Source organism: Aythya fuligula, chromosome 8 (genome assembly GCF_009819795.1).
Source record: "Aythya fuligula isolate bAytFul2 chromosome 8, bAytFul2.pri, whole genome shotgun sequence".
Lineage (NCBI taxonomy): Eukaryota > Metazoa > Chordata > Aves > Anseriformes > Anatidae > Aythya > Aythya fuligula.
The window spans coordinates 12,606,450-12,619,605 of NC_045566.1; the positions used below are offsets into that span (position 1 = coordinate 12,606,450).

General features: G+C 36.7%; 1 protein-coding gene across 3 annotated transcripts in view; it reads right to left on the bottom strand.

The window, feature by feature from the left end:
- Positions 1–576: 576 nt before the first annotated feature.
- ADGRL4 (adhesion G protein-coupled receptor L4) overlaps positions 577–13,156 on the bottom strand; it is a 75,176-nt gene continuing 62,596 nt past the window's right edge. For all 3 annotated transcript variants that reach the window (XM_032192598.1, XM_032192599.1, XM_032192597.1), the window contains 3 exons: positions 3,523–3,614; positions 1,726–1,894; positions 577–1,193 (listed from right to left, as the gene is read on the bottom strand). In XM_032192598.1, the coding sequence (XP_032048489.1) occupies positions 1,131–1,193; positions 1,726–1,894; positions 3,523–3,614 (324 nt within the window). In that variant the 3' untranslated portion in view covers positions 577–1,130. The remainder of the gene's footprint in view (positions 1,194–1,725; positions 1,895–3,522; positions 3,615–13,156) is intronic.

Below are 13,156 nucleotides of genomic sequence, written 5' to 3' on the forward strand. Positions count from 1 at the left end.
TTCATGTCCTGATGCAGCAAAACTTGCATCACAACAAGTTCTCTCTTTGATATCAGCAGATTTGTGTATGCTCCTAAAGTTAAACACAGGATAAGTGTTCCAAACTCAGGAGCCTTGGAGGAAGACAACTGCTTGAAACAAAGATGCTACAAATAGAGAAAACTGCTGTACAAATTTTGCACAATATGGACATACAAATTTAAATCTGTATTCTTCTCCATGGGTGATTTCTACCTCTTTACTTTTCATTTGATCCTACAAGGTCTGAATTCTAACTATCTCTATCATGTCAAACTTGTGAAAACATCTCTTTCCCACAGCCTCCCAAATCATAGTGCCAGTTTAGCAGATCTCAGTCTTTTTGGCAATTAAATTAAATTAAAACAAGAACCAGATATTTTTCAAAGTATTCACAAAATAATCTTTCACTTACAGAATGGCTGTTCCACCATTCTTCTATCAGATCTGATCCCAGTTCTTTAGATCTAAACAGTTCTTTAACAGTTACAAAAATAATAATAAAAAAGATTAATATACAAATATATATTTCAGAGTGATAAGAGAATAATATCTATTTATTTATTTATTTTAATTCTACTTTAAATTAAAGGAAAAGTTTTCAAAAGTCTGGACTGCAGCAGATCTTTATCTATTGACTCCTGAATGGAACTCATTCCCTGCAGATGGCCATACAGAACTTAATGTAAGAAACTAATTACTATGAAAAGACAGTGAGCAAGTTTCTACTAGCAAGTGATTCAAAAAATCTGCTGTGCCAGTTGCTTTCTGGTATCTCTTGTTCAAGAACCTCAGATATTTTTTAATATCAGAAAGAAAATATAAGTCATGAAAAGTCCTGAGCTCCTTTAGAAACTTGCTTCTTTCCCTGGTCTTCATTAATACATGTTCTGCAATAATCCAGTTTGTTTTGTATACTCTTTGTATACAGCACAAAATAAATGCTTTGCATGAATGCACAGGTATGTACAAAACCAGTCAGTAATTTAGTTAAGTGTTCACTGGGTCATTTCATACTTTAACAATACCGTTTTTTCCTGTAATATCCACAATGACGTCATCTAGGTAGCTCCCTTTTAACACCATGATGCTCATGCAGGTTTTTCTTCTGTTTACCTTAAGCAGCCAAAACAGCAAGGGACATTTTTGAATAACCTATAATACTCTTCCTGAATCTGAAATGAAAATAAAGAATTGGAACATGAAACAGATATATTAATAGGTCTATATGTGTTTTAACTAATTGTGCACTGATCCCTTTGTTAGATGTTTCAAGGTGGAGCTGTTTTATTTTTATTTTTATTTTTTTTAACTTTAGGGCAGGACACTGAAAAAGGATAATCTCAAAATTGCGTGGGTAATATGAATCCTGCTACTAGCTGCAAAGACTGGAATTGAGCTTTGCTGAACCCATTATATTACTTCATCTGGTTAATGATGAGTTCTACATTTTTAAAAAGCATTTTTCCATGTTTCATATTTTAAAAAAAAAGGGAGAAAATTTGTGTGAAGGCAAGAATTGGACAGTGGTTCTGCCTCTACCAAAGGCAACAGCAGTATATTTCCCTCTTCCTTTCCCACCCTCATTAAGGGCACAAGGAATTCCTGCCTTACTCTAATAAAGTGTTTGCACCACAACTTGGCTTCAAGGCTGAATATGTGCCTGCATGGTTATACGTGACTTCCCCCAAGGAAGGGGACACTTACCTTTCTAGACAACACACAAAGAAATATGAAGATGAACATCCCCTGAAATGCATTGAAGATTGTAAACAGATACGCAGTCACCACAGATCCCTGTACGACATGAAGGACGCCAAAGATCCAGGTAGCCCCAAGAAGGAACAGGAGAGCAAGAGCACCTCGGGCACAGGACCTGGGGAAACATTGCAGACAACATGCAGGCACATGCTGTTTCCCCCACTTCCCTGCTTGAAAAGGGGAATAATGCCTAGACAATTGGTTTCAGCTGCCACGGCCTAAGTGCAAATGCATGGGCTGCTCTTTAGGGTGTGCTGTAGAACTGTGCCATGAATAAGCTCACACAATCACTGCAGAAGAGTAAAAGAGTAAAACTGGAGGCCCTTAACACACTGGCTTCTTTAATCTTCCAATATGTTTTCTCTGGTGTACTGCAGCACCATATGATTTTATTTAAATCTACTGTTAGTGTAATTCCCCAAGGAAAAACATATGTCTGTTATGAAGCATTACCCCACTTTTCCTCCCCCCTCTCATCGTCCTCAAAAAATAACCCAGAAAAATGTACAGAATGCTCTTAGGTCAGTACAATTGCGTGACATCAAAGGGTTCCCAGGCTGCCTCTCAGGTTCACTGCAGAAGACAGTGCAAGTTGTAAAACTAGACTTTCTTTCCATTTTTCTCTTTTTAAAAATATATTTTTTGTTTTTAGAACACAAATACTCTCAAATGTTTCCTGGGTCAGTGTACTGATACTTTAAAATTATAGGAGCTGATTGGCTATGTTTTTTTTGTTTGTTTGTTTGTTTTTTTCCAACATGCTGTAGAGCCCAGCTCACAGACTTGTGCAAATTGCAGCATGTTGTCTTGGAAATGAAACCACTGATTACTTTCTTATTCTTTCTCAGCTCAGTCATCGCAGGACTTCCTTTGAACAACAGACATTTTTACCCCCGTTCCTCTGAAAATGAATAATTTTCAACTTCATTAAAACCAGCTCACAACATGAAGCTACGAAGGGTGAGGAATAAGAGAAAGTAATCAATCAAACAATTGCTAAATCCTAACTATAAATCTAGTGCAATGCATTGAGACTGCAGAAGCGTTCCTAAGCAACACAAACAGTAAGTTGTTTTCAATGTTCCCTGTAGTACACTTCAGCTTTTCCTGCACAAATGGTTTTCAAGGTCCCTATAAATCAGTTTTAAAGAGAGTGAGTTGATGGAAAAATCATAGCAGCAGGCAAAGTAAAAATCCTGGAGAGAAACACCCACACACACCCCAACACCGTAGAAGCATAATGTCCTATTGTAGATTTTTTTTTTTTTTTTTTACAAAAAATATGAACGCCCTGATTCTGTTATCACTGGATTTTTACATGCCTTCTTACTTCAAGGCAAATATTTTGGTCCCAATTCAAGCATAAATTTTGAAATCTGTTTTGACTTTTACAGAGGCTGTAGGAAGTATTTAAGAAAAAAAAAAAAAAAAAAGGAAATTATTACTTTAACCTTTCCATCAGCCTTTACCCTTCAGTTGACACAGGCCACTCATTGTGTTCCTCAAACATCTCCCACAAGCCCAGTGTTACAGCATGAAGCACTGCTCAGAAGGAATAAAGATTGCAAAATCTACCTTTAAATCTATGAGGGAATAACAGAAAGAAAAAAAAAGGTGTCTTTTTTTTTTTTTTTCCCCACAAGTCTTCCAGAAAATTAAATTGTAATTTTTGAATCCTTACTTTTGTCTCCATCTATATTTAAACTTACAGAAGGTAGAATTTGTATTAAATGGTAAACTTACCTTATATTTTCATAACAACTAACTTCTGGCTTTAACATTGCAGTGTGTCGAAATACTTTATAAATAATCACTCCGAAAGCCAGCAAATTAACCTGGGGGGAGGAAAGAAAAGAACTTTTTTTAGTTCAAACCAGGGTGCTTTTGAATTTCAGTAACTGTTACACATTTAAATGAAACAAGTCAGATATAGTTTCTGTATACATGAAACCTAGAGAATCCAGTGCCAGAAGGGAAAAAAATCCTTTTCTGATCCACGTCTATTAAAAAAATATGAGCCCTTTAATAAAGATTGATCAAACAGGGCTGTAACTCTACCTTATCTCAACAGTATCACTACCAGCAGTCTGCAAATGTTTATTGATTTTATTGGTAAAGTTCTTTGATTTCCTGCTGAGATTTTTTTTTTGTAAGTAGAGATGTTTAAGCAAAGAGAAGAAATGAGAAGAAATAATGAGAAAAAATGAGAAAAAAATAAAAGAGCCCCCCGCCCCCTTTCCATTGTACTGTTTAGATTTGACAAAATGCATATCTTTTGTTTCTGAATCACATTAATAACATCATAAGTTTGGAGATTTTTTGGGTCTGAAAATTTTTAAGTGACACAAAAAACTTTGAGGTTACACCAAAAAAAAAAAAAGAAACTAATTTTGGTTGAAATATTCTTTGCTCAGTATTCTCTCCTCCATTTTATGTTTGTTTCCTTCATGAATAATATTGACGTGTGTATGTGTGCTTGTTTTCTGCCTCCTTTATAATGGCATTGTTTTATTTGAGTTTGAAATGCAAAAAAGCAACTAAGAAAGCAGTTTCGTAAATGATGCTCAATTATGGTTCTGAACCTTTGCTTGGATAGGATTCATTGGTCATTCACTTAAATTTCTACTGCATTCCTTTAACAATGTGAATGGGTTTGCTCTCTTGCTTAAAAAAACAAAAACAAAAACAAACTTATTTTGGTTCACAGCATTTAACATTAAAACCTATTTACAATGTTAATAATTGAACCAAATTTTATCTGGATGTCATCCAGATACTATTTGTAGATCCTTGGTTGTAATTCCTTGGTTGGTTCCTGTGGGTTTACATCCATAGAATGAATAGAATTAATACCTTCCCCAACTTGTTTCTTCAGAAAGACTGTGTGGTTTTCCTCCCTCCTTCTTTTTTATTATTAAAAAAAAAAAAAGCAAAAAAAAAAAAAGCACCACCAAAATGAAAACAAAAGCCTGCTATAGGAGCACAGCATCTCTTTAAAAAGAATCACTTTCTTTTGTTAACACTTGTTATGTATGTCCTTAGAACGCTTTTGTTGTGTTGAGGGGGAGTATCTGATATTCAATTCATGCTCTGCTTTAATTAGCTGCATGCTCATACTTTAATATGGCATAATGTATTTACAATTTGATAAGACAGGAGATAGAGCTGATTAGCAGTTTAGGGAATTAATCCTTCACTGAATACCTTGTACTTGCACTGATCGTGAGAGCTATTCTGAAGCTCCTTGTATTTAAAATTGTAATCTATAATATCTCCTAAACCAGCAAGTTTTCAAAGTTAATTATAAGTCAGTCAGCAGTTGTGGGTAATTACATACAGACTTACTTTTTATCTTATATTTGTTGGTGAACAATATATTAAATAACATGGTGCGCACATTATAATCTGTGTAACCCAGCTAATGTACATATTAAAATAATCTGGAAAAGGTAGGGTGAAATGTGATCAAAGCACCATGGGCACAGAGAATACACCCTGCTACTTCTTCAGAAGCTGTCAGCAAGACCGCAGCATGAACCACATAGCCAACCTTCCTCCCTGCCGGCCCGTCACCGAGATCACTAATGTCAATGAGAGCCTTCCTATTGCTGTTAATAGGCTCTTTATGAAGCTCTGTGGGCCAAAGTCCATTATCCTTTGGCCACAGAAAACAGCTGCAGAACCGGAGAGATTTTTCTGAGTGAGGACTGGGCTGGCAAGGGGCAGATGTAGGGCCTTGCAGTAGAGGACTCCATTTCTCTTTATCCCAGTGGGGCTCCTTTACACAAATACTATTTACACTGTCTGTTGCACAGGATAATAGGATTTTGCCCTCTGCATTGAAGTAATACCCATTAACTATGATCTTTTCATTCATCAATTCATTCTGATGGGAATAATCTGTACATTTCAGGGGAACGAAAGAGGTTAACACCGGTTCTCGGAGTCAGCTGCCAGAACGCAGTCATGGTGCAATAAGTCTCAGGTAGCCTCACAGGAGGTAGTGTTACAGGGTAATGAAGGTGAGCTTAACTTCTGAAATACCCACTCATTTCCAAGATTTATTAAAGCCTTAAGTAGGTTTTTGCCCCATTTAGAAGCACTCCATTAATAAAAAATATCTATAGCAAAGTGCATAGACTGTTTTATACAATGATCAGTGTCTCAAAACGGTAGCTTTTAGACAACTTTTTTTTTTTTTTTTCCCCTTTTATTTTCAACCTAAATTAGAGCCCTCTGGCACTGCATTTTGTCCTTTGGAGGACCTCGGTTAGGTAACAATAAAGTTGTTGTAACAGTCCTGAAGTGCAAAAAATCCAGCAACACTTAGGGGAAAGAATAACATGAAATCATGGGTAAAGCTATCAGAAAAAAAAAAAAAATGTTAATAATGTGTTAGGTCTAGTCTTTGGAGAAGACTAGAAGCCAAGAAGTCAAGAAGTTCAACATGCTCTGCTTCAGCCTGAGACCCTGCATGCTCTTTACCATGAGCAAACCAGTAACCTCAAAAATTGGATGGTTGGACTGAATAGTGCTAAAAGGGAAATGGCCTTCATATAACTGATATCCTCAAAGACCCATTCAACAGCTGGGCCAGGAAGTTGAAACACCCCAAATGTCTGACCCAAGATATGACCGCTTAAGACATATTGCATTTATATTGAAAAGTGACCTTCAAGTGAAAATAAATGGAAGTAGATGGCTACAAAGGGCATCCAAAATACAAATAGGCCCAAGAAATCCTGGATCTCCAAATTTTCTGTCTGGAATAAAGTGAGGATTAGAGACACTGATGCATCTAAAAAAGCCTCCAGCTGCTACTTTTAGCCAAATATCATGCTTTTTGCTTACTTCGGTTGCAATTGTGCATGTTCACTTTTTGCAGTTAAAGCACAATCTTCAGGTGCTGTTGCCTAAGACTTTGATGACATTATAATTAAGGCTGCCTTGAGGTGACAGGCACGGTGAATGGGAATAAAATGGCAGGCCCAGAAGCAGCAGGCTGGAATGTCGCAACGTGTGCAGGCAGCTGTGACACCGAACTAGGGCAAGCATTGCACGGGCCTGGCAAGGGCCAGCCTGGGGACTGCTGCTGCCACAGGCTGACTTTGGGGAGAAGTTACCTGCATAATGAGCAGAGCCACTCTGCAGCTTTGGGCAAACCCAAAGTGTGAAGTGTTGCAGCATGGCCACAGTTGTATCAAGTGAATAACGATGTTACAGCATGACAGGGCAAATTCTCGTGCCTTTGTTTTCAGAGTTATTACATGGCTGAGCAGTCAGAGAGACTGCTGCATGTCCTGAGAGGGACTCCTGGGCAAGTGTAATAGACTAAAAGGGGATTGCAGTGATTCCAAGCCCAGAACTGAATTCTCTTTTTTTTTTTTTTTTTTTTTTTTTTTTTTTTTTTTTTTTAACAAACCACCTCAAACTGCTAATGAGTAAACACTGCATCCAGTCCTTATTATTTCACAAATCTCAGACTTGGTCATTGCAAGCCCAGTCCTGTGGGGTGCTGAGCATCCTCAGCCCTCCCCTTGCTCCTCTTCTCCCTGAGATATCGATGGAAATCAGATTTCACTCAGTGCTCAGGTGCACTACAAGACTAATTTCAATAATTAATCTATTCCTTTTTTTCTAAGTGGTTAATCAAAGACAAGGGTTGATATAGGAGCAACCTCCATTCTAAACATCTTGAGGGAATCATTTCTCCTTAAAGATATTTGTAAAGCGTTTTTAGCTTTCTTAAATTCTAGAAATGTTGTGGTACATTTATGAGCAAATGGTAGGAAACTTAAAATATGTTTATGTGAAATAGACATTGAATGGGGCAATTCTTAGGATCCCATGGAATCAGGATTTTGTACATATGGGCAACAACATTTATGTATCTATTTCACCCAGAATAATTTCCAGAGCCCCACACATCTGGACAAGCTAGGGTTTCTTGTATGCCTGTGACCATGTTTAAATGGAGGATGGTAAGTACTCAGTACACCTCTTTTCAGATAATCTTTGTGAGGGATCGTGAAGATTTAAGACTTTGGAGGGACTTCTGGCCCCATTTCACAAATGATGAAACTGTTTAATGGCAAAACTCTCATTGCCTCCCATGTTGTCAAGCCTTTTCCTCTACAGTTCACAGAGAGTGGTAGTCCCAAGGGATCTGTAGGCAACAGCAAGCACTGTCATGGGTTTCACTAGCATTTGCATTTACCATGGATGCACACTGGTGTAGATCAAAACAGTTAAATTTTCGTGCAGTAGTGTTTTGGGGTTCTGCATGGTTCTGTTTGCATATTCAGTACTGTGGTGGTGGTGGGTACCACAAAGCAGGCATGTAAGGAAGAGTGCACAGCTGTCTGAAGTGGTACAGGTCCTAAGATCTGATCTGACTCACAGCCACAAGTCAGACAGCATCAGTCTGGATAATTTCCTTTTGTAAAGAAATTCACAGGACAGAAAAAGCAATTGCAAATTCAAAGAAATTTCCCAGTGCTTTCCTAATAACCTTGTCAACAGCAAGGAGGTTTTGCCAAAGGAATTAGTCTGGGCAGCTCTGTTCAATCAATCAGCCACATATATTTTAGGATTGGATGAAAAAATCTGTGTGATGTTAGCTACCTCTACCCAGAGATAGGATAGCTCTGTACATTTCTTTGCTGATGCCTTCCTGCCTCTGTCTGGATATTACCACAGCTAATTGGACAGAGAACTTCTGCCTAAGCTTCTGTAATGAAGGAAAACTGCTCAACAGTGGGCACAGGTAGAGAAAGATGCTGCTGCTTTGGCTTCTACAGTTCTGGGACCACCACACTAGAATTTCACCCATCTACAATTTGCAGAAGGAAATACTAGAGTTTTATAGATACCAAAACATAATATTTATTAGGGTCTCTTTCCAAAGATGAGGATCCAGAAAAGCACTGAGAAACAATCTTGTCTATTGTCTGAGCAAATTACAAACTTCCCCGTTGATTACAAACTGTATTTTGCAAACTAAGTCATAATATAAAAATGAGCACATAGGTCCTAAAATGTTAAATGTTCCAAGCTGTTGGAGTTCTGCTAATAGCACATTGCTTAGCAACTGCTATATTTAAAATAGATCCTTAATTCCACTGTTAAATGTACATATTTTACATACTGGAAGAGTAGCATAATGTTCTATCCTCAAATAAATATGATGTTAGTGTTTCACACTGCATGAAACACTTTCTGTGTAGGTACGGAATGATAGCTATTTTTAGTTGAGCACTGAATGGTATGAGATACACAAAATTTAATAAAGCATGCAAAACATCTGCCTGCAAATAAAAATATTTGCACTCATGTTGAAGAGTTGTAGTTTCTTTCATAATTAATTACAATTAAATTGTAAGATACTGAGTGAAGTGATATATCATCATTTTGCCCCATCAAGGTAGCTGACAGCTGTCAAGTTTTGCAACAGAGAATTTTTTTTTCCCTTCCTTCCTTCCTTCTTCTCTCTCTCTCTCTTTTTTTTTTTTTTTTTTTTTTTTTTTTCAGCAAGACTAAAGAACTAAAGAGCACTTGAGTGCTCAGAGGGAAATGGTCCATCTTTAATGGAGGTAGCTCACTTAGCACCTGGACATCTTGCAAACTGAAATAGATCAGGATGAGGTATTCAAGAAAATTTTGTCCAACAGTTTTTTGTTGAAAAATGTCAGTTCATCAGCAGTAAGATATTTATTGGTTTAGATTACATTTTCACCAGAATAGGCTTTCTGACCAGCATAGCTTTTCTGATTTAAACCAGAAAGGACAGTCACTTCTGAACAACGAAAAATTCCTGTGGATAGGACATTTATCCAGGATGTAGGAGACATGGGCACAATTTTCTGTTGTACTTAATATTCAGACTACAATATGATCCTTCATTCCTATAGCCTCTGTACCAGCTATTCACCACTATCACTCCATTAGCCCTGCTGGATCCATTCCATGCCATATAAATAATTAAATATTTGCTGGAGCAGGGAGACCTGGATCTCCCTCAGCCTGCAGTTTCCCAGCCAGGACTATCTAAAGACAATTCTTGTTTTAACAATGGAGTAATTGTTTAATACGAGACCAAGGAATTTCATGTAATTTCATGTACAATATTCTTGTGTAAAAGATACACTCCAGCCTTTCAAAAGTTATTAAAACACTTTAAACAGCAGCCTTTTAAGGCTCTCCAGTGTTACAAAGAAAGGCCAGTATAAGAAAGAGGCAGCTAATTCTAAAGATTCAGATATACTAGTTCTGATTCAGTCTGAGCACTTTACATTCAAACTTCAAAAAATGAAGCCCCCAAATCATTCCCTTTTCCTTTCTTAGTCCCTGTCTCAATAATTGATGAAACCATCTATATGCTGATGTCAGATCTCACAAAAAAAGAATGAGAAAATTTCTCCTGCTGCTCTCTTAGGCATATACTTGAATTTTTTACATATATCATATTGAATTTGTCTCTTTCAAAAAATGTCTGAAGTTCAGAGCAGCTGTATCTGTATCAGTCTTTACAATGACCCTCATTATGAGTGTTTGAATTAATGAGCTTGTGATGCTCTGAATTCTGCCACAGAGAGCAATACATTTCTGTCTCTCTGTCTGTCTGGCTAATGGCTGGATAAAATGACAACATTCAGTGGGTCATCGTTATTTCAGTCAGGGGAGAACAGAATTAAGCTATTAACAATACAACAGCTTAAGCTTCAAAATGAAAATGTATGCCATATTAATTGCATAAAATTGGACACAAGCTGGCAGTCAAACAGTCTGGGTTTGTCTCCTCACTGATTTATCTCATTATCATGTCCCCAGTGAATATACCTTCTCGAATGCTTTAGGTATACAACAGCAGCCTTATTTGGGAATAGAAAATGTAACAAAAACATTAACAAAACCCCTCCAGGCTGTATTTTGGGGAAATATTTTCAGCAATGCAGGATTAGATTTTTATGATTCTAAGATTTTAATACTTTCACTTGTTTAAAAGTGAAAACACAGCTAAATTCGTTTATTTCAGACCCTGTCTCAGAAAATACATAGTTTTCACATAGACTTACTCTTTATATATGAATACATGAATATTTCAAAGTTGTTCTTTTACATACCTCAAGCTGTAGATTTAGACTCAATTTAATAACTAAGTAGTTTTCTTTATATTTTTAGAACACTTATAGAAAGCTCTAAATAAATAAATAAGTAGATGGGAGTTTATATTTTTCATCAGAGTAAACAGCTTCTCCCAGTCTTCTGGATTCTGTACTTTTTCTTATTGGATTGCAAAGCTAAACACATACCGACCTAAATATTTTAATTTAACCTCAGTTCTGCAGCCAAGAGCAGGAGAGATGAGCCAACAGAGAACTGTGTCTGACCTTGGCCATAAATGTTAGCCCAAGTAGATACAGTGGTAGGACAGGGATCTGTCTTGCTCTCAGTATAATTATAATTAGATATGCTTTTCTCCTTTTCCAAGAAACACTGAGAAGGTGTACTTACTTGGGAGTTGGTAATTAAATAAATCAGGCTGTTTGATGCACTCATTCCAGGTGCATCAAAGATTCAGACTACATCTTAGACCTCTCCCATGTACAAATGTAAACCTGTCTTACACTCTATCTGAAGCCTTATGCAGGAGCACTGCAGAAGCGTTTTTTAGAGTTGAAAAGGACTGAAATAGTTGTATTTTATCTTTTAGCACAAGCAGCTCCAGTGAATGGAAGAGCTACCAGAATGTATACAGCAAGAGGAGTGTGACTGAGATATTGGGTCTGACAACAGGCTACTTTTGCCATTTTTGAGCTATGAATAGTGGGCAGAAAGCTGTCCATGCCTTCCACAGCCAACCAGATCCTGAGAAGGAGTTGGCCCTTTGCCTTTTAGAAGTATTTATGATTCTGTTGTGGATATGGTCACAAAATTGCCTGCTGTGGCTTATGGTTGTACTCAAAGTCACAAAAAGCTCTTTCAATGACCACTTTCTTCCAAAATGAATATTCAGATAAAATTACTACTGTGAATATGAATTTACTTTTCTAAATGCCTGCAAATGATGAACCAAAGGGGCAGTAGAAGAGTGAAAGAAAATGTGATTTGAGTGAGAAAATATGCAGTGTGGATATAGTCAGTATGTAATTATTAAGTAAGTACAGAAAACATCAGTCTGTTAATTATCTATAGCAAATTTTGAGTCCTCTCAATGAAAAATTTAGGGTAAGTGTATGATTTATGGTAATTGTATTTATATCAAGGCAACAAAGAATCACTGAAAGCATATTAAGGAACATAATAATAATAATAATAATAATAATAATAATAACAACAACAACAACATATGACAGTTCAGAAAATTGTGGCATTCTTGCAAAAATCCACTGAGGCTGAAGATACATGGATACATTAAAATAGTGGGATGAGTTTGTTCCTACGTAATGACATAAGAGAAAGCAATTTTCATTTTGTGGACTAATGCTCACAGACTTTTTTCAGGTATTTCCAGGGACCTTAGATCAGGGACTTTAATGATGGTTTTGAAGGTCAAAGGGAAAGAAGGAAAAACCTCTTTCCTCTGAAGGTCCTGGCCTTGCTGACAAACTGCATCCATTGGTATGGCAGTGTGGAGACTGTGGTTTAGAGACTAAAGCTGATCCTGTCAACAGAACAGGACCAGTACTTTCAGACTCAGTGACTGTTTAGCAGGTATTGCTGTTTGCTGAACAACATTGCGGTTTGAAATAATTTGTTTCAAGCAAAGTTGCAGACTCAGTGGCATTACCACTGTGTAATTAATTATTTCCACTTTATCCACAATGTCATAAGAAATGCCATGGAGACACCTTTAACTGAAGCCACAGAGGGGCTAATGAAAAAGGACTATTATTTTTTCATAAAGAATAATAAAGCCATTGCTAGTCCCAGTAGGAAATTTATTTTCACTAAAAAGGCAGACTGAGGAACAAGAGTAGATATAAAAAGTGTTTAAAATAGCTATTTTCTAAAACTCATACACTAAACAGTACAGAATATATTTTCCTCATCTAGCTCAGAAACATAATGAGGCATTTGTTACAAGTAACCCTTAGGAAAAACAAAACAAAACAAACAAATATTAATATTAGTATTAATAATAATAAAACAGAAAAGAAAACAACAACAACAACAAAAAAAAAAGGCTATACAGAATTTCCCAAATAATAAATATTCAGTAAAAAGTATGAGATGGTGGTATGATTTATTATAACAGAGGCCAGAGGTCAAACAACTTTTTCCATAGTAGTCCTTAGAATATCAAGACATATCAAGAGTAATGAACATGACCTGCTTCACTGAGAACAGGAATAATAATGTGAAGAAGCCTAAGGAG